The 7,618-nt window shown below is 34.9% G+C and overlaps 2 protein-coding genes across 2 annotated transcripts; one reads left to right on the plus strand and one right to left on the minus strand.

Annotated features, from left to right (window-relative positions):
* LOC140871234 (E3 ubiquitin-protein ligase XBAT33) lies at positions 1-3,963 on the plus strand. Its single transcript, XM_073273646.1, has 10 exons — positions 1-355; positions 524-583; positions 903-974; positions 1,213-1,397; positions 1,574-1,734; positions 1,827-1,885; positions 2,013-2,059; positions 2,147-2,290; positions 2,432-2,523; positions 2,948-3,963. Exons 1-10 carry the CDS (start codon positions 179-181, stop codon positions 3,487-3,489), a joined length of 1,539 nt encoding a protein of 512 aa, XP_073129747.1. The 5' UTR covers positions 1-178; the 3' UTR covers positions 3,490-3,963.
* A 316-nt stretch (positions 3,964-4,279) lies between these two features.
* On the minus strand, positions 4,280-5,658 carry LOC140871235 (CEN-like protein 1). The gene is made up of 4 exons (XM_073273647.1): positions 5,353-5,658; positions 5,123-5,184; positions 4,968-5,008; positions 4,280-4,884 (listed from the first exon to the last, which is right to left on the minus strand). The coding sequence occupies exons 1-4, from the start codon at positions 5,554-5,556 to the stop codon at positions 4,664-4,666; spliced, it is 528 nt and encodes a 175-aa protein (XP_073129748.1). The 5' UTR covers positions 5,557-5,658; the 3' UTR covers positions 4,280-4,663.
* Between the last annotated feature and the right edge of the window lie 1,960 nt (positions 5,659-7,618).

A 7,618-nucleotide genomic window follows, 5' to 3' on the forward strand; every position in this document is an offset into this window, starting at 1 on the left:
GTTTCCATTTTCTTGCAACTATTTTCAGAATTTGTTTGACAGTTGACCTAATTCCCTTCCTCATATATAAAAAAAACCTCCAAAATTGCTCGAAAGATCAGTAAATCCATGTACACATAATCTATACAAAGATTTGGAGAAAGGGGAAAGGCCTGAAAATTTGAGGAAAAACCAAGAAATGGGGAATTCCTTTGGGTGTTCAGCTTCAGGGGAGAGATTGGTATCAGCTGCAAGAGATGGAGATTTTGTTGAGGCAAAGATGCTGTTGGACTGCAATCCATGCCTCGCAAAGTACTCGACCTTTGGTGGATTGAATTCTCCTCTCCATTTTGCTGCCGCAAAAGGCCATATCGAGGTTCGAACCTTTTTTTTTTCTTTTTTTTTTCCAGCCAATGGTTATATTCTTGAAAAGACCCGATTTTTCTTTTTCTTTGTCTTTTGGGGTTGGTTTTCTTGTTTCAGTTTCTACTCAAATCTGTTTCTTTTGGTACTTGTCTTGATTTTCGAAATTTTGGTTTTATAGATTGTGGCATTGTTACTGGAGAACGGAGCTGATGTGAATACAAGAAATTACTGTGGACAGGTATAATATCTAGTCTATTTTTCTTCAGTTTTTTTTTAATAAAAAAAATTAATTCTTTCTGGGTTTATAAAGTCAAATCATGTTCTGAGATAGAACTCGGGGTTTGGACATCAGATGGATGGTTTGGTTTTTCTTGTGCAAAAGAAAAATCTTATTGTTTAGATCAACTTAGTTGTGATCAGTGCTTTTGAATTGATAATGAGATAGTATTGATGGGTTTTTGCTTGTATGAACAGATCCGTACAGGGGCAGGGCTGAATTGATCTTTCATCTTTGTTTGATTAAAGTTTTCTCAAGAATTATGATATTGTTTATGCAGACAGCATTGATGCAAGCTTGCCGATACGGTCACTGGGAAGTTGTTCAAACTCTTATTCTCTTTCGATGCAATGTGAGTTTTTAAGTAAATATAATTTTCTTGATTTTCTTCGTTTATTTGTAATATCCAGTAGCTTACATTGAAAAAGATAGGTGAATTTAATCAGTGTATACAATCTTTATGTTCGCTGGTTTATCAATTGGTTACGAGCTAAGACATTAATTCTTGATTGTTTGCTCTGTTAAATTTTGGCACTTTGTGTATCATTGATGGATTATCTTTTGAAGCTCGCAACCTCTGTAAATTTCAGGTTACTAGAGCAGATTATCTTAGCGGGAGGACTGCGCTCCATTTCGCAGCTGTCAATGGTCATTTGCGATGTATAAGATTAGTGGTTGCCGATTTTGTTCCCAGTGTTCCGTTTGAGGCACCAAATTCTCAAACCAATGGGGATGGAAGTGGTGGTGCTAATGATAAAACAAAGAATGACCAGAGGTTTCTGATTTTCTGAAGTCATTTTGGCCATCTTTCTTGTTCCGTATAAGTGTCAAGCAGAAATGGAGGATGATTTATGAGAATAAATAATAACAAGTTCAAATGATTAGTAAAATTTTCGAGATCTGTGCACCTTTATGTATTTTCTTATTTGTACCTTGTTCATTCTGTGACAGTGCTCTCTCCAAATTTGTAAATAAGGCCGCTGATGGTGGTATTACGGCTCTTCACATGGCTGCGTTGAATGGATATTTTGACTGTGTGCAACTCCTACTCGACCTGCATGCAAATGTTTCAGCTGTAACATTCCATTATGGCACGTCTATGGATTTGATAGGTATTCTATTTTCTTGAGTTTTGATTATTTATCCTAGAAAACCCTCTTTTTTTTTTACTGTTTCATGATTTCTTGGAGTCATAAATTTATAGGGGCTGGTAGTACTCCTTTGCATTATGCTGCCTGTGGAGGAAACTTGAAATGCTGCCAGGTGATATTTATTTTTATGTCATTGAATTTGAAGTCTCGAGAAATAAACATTTGGAACTATCTGCCTATTTTTTGGTGGTATTGCAAATGCGGTGTACTGATAATCTTGACCGTTTTAATTTCCACAGATCCTTCTTGCAAGAGGCGCCAGTCGTTTGGCATTAAACTGCAACGGGTACTGAAATTTGGATATGTCTTGTCAATATTGGCTCAAGTACTTGTTTATGTGCAACACACCGGGTGATAGTATAACCTGTTTCAGATGGCTTCCTCTTGATGTCGCAAGGATGTGGGGACGTCATTGGCTCGAGTCGCTGCTCACACCTAACTCTGATTTACCAATCCCAGTGTTTCCACCTTCTAATTATTTATCATTGCCGCTCATGAGTGTGTTAAATATAGCAAGGTAAGAATTAAGATGGAAGATAATTTTTGTTAGCATTCCATCACAGAATACTAATTTTTTTTTCCTCTAAACCATTTTCTTTTGAGGATTCCTCTAAACCAATTTTGATATTTAACACTGAAATTCTTTTTATTTCAACAGAGATTGTGGGTTGCAAGCCTCAACAACTGCATCAGATGATGCCGATATTTGTGCCGTGTGTATTGAGCGAGCATGCAGTGTAGCCGCTGAAGGTCTGGTACCTTTTTCAACATCGATATAATATCGTGTCTGAATTATAATGTATCCACGGTTATTTCCATTATTTTGTGTTGGTATCAAATTCCTTCCTTCTAGTTTATTCTAGCAATGCTTCAACCAAAGGTGGACTAGTGCGCCTAGTTCAATGGTTGTTCCTCTCAAATAAAAAGTTTATTTCATTTGCAATTTCCCTCTTAAGTTTAGTGCCCAATGTCACATTATTGAATATCCACCCCCGAATACCAGTACTATTTATAGATTGAGATGTACCAGCGATCATATCTGCATTTACTTGCTCCAAATTCAAATCTGCGTCCTCAATCTTCCATTCAAGACTTGATAGATGCTAATCTGCTCAATAGTGAACATATATATCTCTGTCCTAACTTTCATGAATATCTCTGTCCTAACTTTCAGGGTGTTCACATGAACTCTGTGTAAGATGTGCTCTCTACCTTTGCTCGACCAGTAACATTCCATCAGAATCATCAGTACCTCCAGGCTCCATTCCCTGTCCTCTTTGTCGACACGGCATCATCTCTTTTGTCAAACTTCCTGGTTCTTCATCAAAGGAGATCAAATTACCATTGTCACTTAGCTTATGCACACCATGCATGCTTCATCCCCGAGAGCCAAATGAATCCGAGGCCTTTGGTTCACCAGATATGCAAAAGAATCGCGTGTCTTCTATTACCTCAGATATGTTTTGCCCCGTCACTTGCAGCCCATTTCCTTCTGTCGCCATGCCTTTATGCACATGCAATGAAGGACCTTGTCCGAATTTTGATTCTGGCGAAAGAGACCCTCAAGAAGAGTCACCTCATCGTTCACAATCCACATCAACCGAACAGGACAAAATGGACGCAATGAGACTGGAGAAAACGACTTGTTCAAGTATGTTTTGGGGAAGAAGAAGCTGCAGCAGGGAGCATCAGTGTAATGCCGAAATAAATGCATGATAATTGGTTTGTTTGAAAAATAGATTTGAGTTAGTTTGAAGTTTTGGGTCTCAAGTCCGATGGACAGTTTGCTTCCATTCCTTTCCTTGTTCGAGAATCCTGTTCGTATTTGTCTGGAAAATGCCACAATCCGCGCCCGTTTCTGTGTTTGCTTTGGTTGACCGAAGGAGCTCGTAAAGATGGTACACCAAGACTAATTGATGATAGTAGTATGCCACCGTATTTGTGGCATTATTAGTTGTTTAAGAATGTTTGGTTTCACAAGTGAAGAAGTATATATAAGTTTCTTCTTTTGCTGGTTGTGTGCTAAGATTTTTGTGAGCCGCAAGTATCTCTACTGGAGTCTACATATCAAACTGGGAGCTATCGTGTTGGTAAATAAGATCGTTTTTTTAGGTTAGTTCAGGTTTTCTTCTGTGTGTTAAATATCTTTGTGATGAACAGCCAAACATGGTAAGTTATTTGTGGGGAAATTATTATCTAAGTCGGAAGTTGCCAGTTTGATTATAAACGACCAGATTGACATTGTTAGGTCCTTGCCTTGTGAGCAATAACTACTCATTGCTTCCAATGCAAAAAGATTTGAAATACTTTGGTTTTTGTACCAGTACCATTTCTTCTCACTAAAGGCTCTCGTTTGGTTGGCTTATTTATTAACTTGAGAATCTGCTAAAAACATATTTTCGTTTTTTATAAAAGAAATTTTGTTTGCAATGTAAATTAAGGTGAAATTTTGAGAAGAAAGATACTGTTTTTTCTTTTTTCGTTTTTTTTAAATGTAAGTTATGGTATTTGAGTGGGGTTAACTGTGAAAATCCGTGTAAAAGCGGCACAAGGTAATTACTTTGTAAATGGTAAGTTTAGCTCATCAATGTTTCCACAAAGTAGAAGCTAAAGTTGAACGACCAGCAATCTCACTAATCATTATTCTGTTACATTGGGACCCCAAGGTTATCTCATCACAAATCCAGTAAAAGATTCACTCTGATTCTAACACACACACCAAGCATTTCATTTCTTCTTATTACCATTATTTTATTATAAAACAAAAAAAAAAAAAAAAGAGAAAAAAAAAAGTTTTGTCTGATCCCACCAGCCAATATCAGCAATCCCAAAAGCAACCAGAATCGTATTAATTAATACCAGTAATCTTGTAATTTTTTGAATTAATTAATCATCTTTTTCTGCAGGCAGTCTCTCTTTGTGCATTGAAGTAGAGTGCAGCAACAGGCAAATCTAGGCCATTTTCTTGTGCAAATCTCCTTGTGTTGAATTGATCCCTTGAAGGAGGTAAGTACTTGACGCTGTGCCTCCCTTTCTGCTTGAAAACAATGAATGCGTAGCGATGGATGCCTATCGTCGGCTTCGGCTTCTCATAGCATACTACTTCTCTCCCTGTTTTATCATGTCATTTCATATTTGTGTTCTGAATTTGACTCGATTTTATGGCTATAAAATTAGAACTTTATTAAACTTACCAAAAGAAGCATCAGTAGTGCCAGGAATATCGGTAACTATCCTGGAAATGTTGTTAAAAATTATATCAGTTCATGTTCATGATCATATATATGCTGAATATACATAATGTATATATAGTTAGATTATTTGAGATATTTTTCATATGTTCACAAACCAGTGGACATGTTCCCTCAGGTAGGGGTCGCTTGGACTCGGAGCATCCGGATCAGTCATGACCTTCAAAAAACAACACAATAAGTCGTTATGAATCCGAGTTTATAAACAAGAGAATAATTCAGAAGATGGTATACTATTAATGTGATATCCCAGTAACACTATCATGTACGCATATATCTATCATGCATCTCGCCGCGTTTTGATTGATCTTTGTAAACGCAAACTTACAAGAGTATAAGCGGCCCTCATGTCTTCTCCGCCTATCTCGACCCTAGGCTTGGCGGCCACAAGAGCTGGCATGAGTTCATGTCCATTGGCAACATGTTTGTTCCCATTATTGTATATCACATTCAACTGCACACTGGGATCGAAAAAATCCACCACTTCTCCTATAATTCTTCCTACACAGAGGGTTTCCGCGAGCCGCGACATGATCACAACTAGTAGAAAAGTGGAAACTTTGAGAGTGAAATGTGTTTTTGTCTGGTTTTGTGCATGGAATTGATGGAAAGAGTGGATTTTTATAGTGCAAAAGAGAAAGGGACGTGTGGGGTTTGGATTACAAGTTTAAAGATTCTTGGGAATTTCTTCTTTCATGCATGAAATGAAAAAAAAAGGTTGTCTGTATTCAGAAAGAAACATGTTTGGAAGAATTTTCGCGTGACTTCTATATCCTACGTTCTTTTATTTCAAAAACCAAATCATGCACGAATTTTTAATATTTTCGCTTAGAATTTATAGATTTTTTTTTCATGCAGTAATCAAATCTTTATTTATGGAGATTTTCCAATATTTTCACTTACAATGGCTGGTGATAAATGGAATTTTCGTTTTTCTTAACAATTGAGACTTTAATGATAAAATATTGGTTTAAAATAAAATTTGTTAAAAAAGGTTTTGTCAATTATATTTTTGTTTTAAATATATTATTATAACAAAAATATAAGTATTTCGTTTTATCTTCGATTAAATTGAGTAAGTCTCTTATAAGACGGTCTCAGTAATATATATATTTGAGATATGTCGATTTGGTCTATACATAAAGTAAAATTAAATACGTGAGATCTCACAAAATTGATGGTCTTGAACGAGTTTTTGTATTAAATTTTTTTTAAAAGCATGTAAAAAAATAATACATAATTACTATTAAATTTCTTATTAACTATTTTTATTTTATTTCAAAAATATGTTTTTTTTAAAAAAAGAGTAACAATTTTTTTAAAAAATACTTCTAAATTTAAACTAAAAAATTAAAGTAGAGATAATTGAAGAATATAATTGTCATATCAAATATTTGTTTTCTCGAAGTTACTGGTTTAGAGAAGAAATTTGTAATATATATATAGCTAGTCTCCAAAAATTATTGATGCGTTATCAGACATTGGCTTGAGAATATTCCTACTATAAAAAATTAATTTCTTTTTGAAAAAATAATTTGTCTTTTGCTCATTGGCTATTTGGGTCGACTTAGGAATCAGAATATAGGCTCTACAAAATTTTAATATAATATCATTTGGGCAAATGGGAATTCTGCTTTTCAAGGTGCTTCTCCAAGTACAAAATACATTATGGCATATGTTGTTTTTCAAAGGGCTTTTACATCTTGCCCAAGAGTGGTATGACAATATAATTTTGGAAACCTTTGACCCATTAATTAATAAATTATTAATATATATTAATATAAATAAATCTATATAAATCCATAGTGCTGGGAACATCTAAATCATATGTATAATATTAATTATCCGATTTAAAAGAATTGTTACTGCCTCATTGGTTCTCCAGTGTCCCAACTTCAAAGAATAACTTATCTCAAAGGTAGTGGTGCCACTTGTCTGATACACAACTTCTTCTCTCTCAGTTATGAATTTCTCTTGAATCACTTACTCAAATATACAACAAAATCCTTTTTTTTTTTAAACCTACTCATTATGTTTGGGATTAAAATACATAACATAGTTATAGCCTATATATTAACATTAGGTGCGTGAAATTTGAACCAAACACGAGATGATCGTGATGTAAATACGTTGAATTTCATTCTCTCATGCACCATTCAAATATTATAATATAAGAAAGCTCAATTAGAAAACTTAGGCAACTTTCTCACGCAATTTTTTTTTTCCTTGAAGAGATTTCCGCTGCTTAAATTGTACTAAATGGTTCATTTGCCTCTCGCTCGGTTTTAGAATGTTAAATTTTATTGCTCGAGATTTAGAAGGTTCGATTTTATATATTGAATCAGGCATTAATTACATGCGTTTGTTCTCATATATATTAGTGTGTTGAGTTTCTCGACCCTTTGATCATCATTGTGTCACTTTGTGTTAAGAAATTTACTTTGACTTAACTCAACCTCAAAAGTTAACTTTAAGGAGGGAGAGTTTCTCTTGTCTATATAAAAGATTCTCAGGATATTAACTCAACCAATGTGAAACACAACTAACACACCAACACACTCCTCTCACGTTCATGAATGAAATGACCGGAACCC

This window comes from Henckelia pumila, unplaced genomic scaffold (genome assembly GCF_033568475.1).
Source record: "Henckelia pumila isolate YLH828 unplaced genomic scaffold, ASM3356847v2 CTG_461:::fragment_3, whole genome shotgun sequence".
Lineage (NCBI taxonomy): Eukaryota > Viridiplantae > Streptophyta > Magnoliopsida > Lamiales > Gesneriaceae > Henckelia > Henckelia pumila.

Coding starts and splice junctions, on each gene's coding strand:
- LOC140871234 (XM_073273646.1), top strand. CDS start 179: ATGGGGAATTCCTTTGGGTGTTCAGCTTCAGGGGAGAGATTGGTATCA. Junction 584..902: donor CAAGAAATTACTGTGGACAG/GTATAATATCTA, acceptor TTGTTTATGCAG/ACAGCATTGATGCAAGCTTG. Junction 1,886..2,012: donor GAAACTTGAAATGCTGCCAG/GTGATATTTATT, acceptor TAATTTCCACAG/ATCCTTCTTGCAAGAGGCGC.
- LOC140871235 (XM_073273647.1), bottom strand. CDS start 5,556: ATGTCGCGGCTCGCGGAAACCCTCTGTGTAGGAAGAATTATAGGAGAA. Junction 5,185..5,352: donor TGAGGGCCGCTTATACTCTT/GTAAGTTTGCGT, acceptor TGTTTTTTGAAG/GTCATGACTGATCCGGATGC. Junction 4,885..4,967: donor CACTACTGATGCTTCTTTTG/GTAAGTTTAATA, acceptor ATGATAAAACAG/GGAGAGAAGTAGTATGCTAT.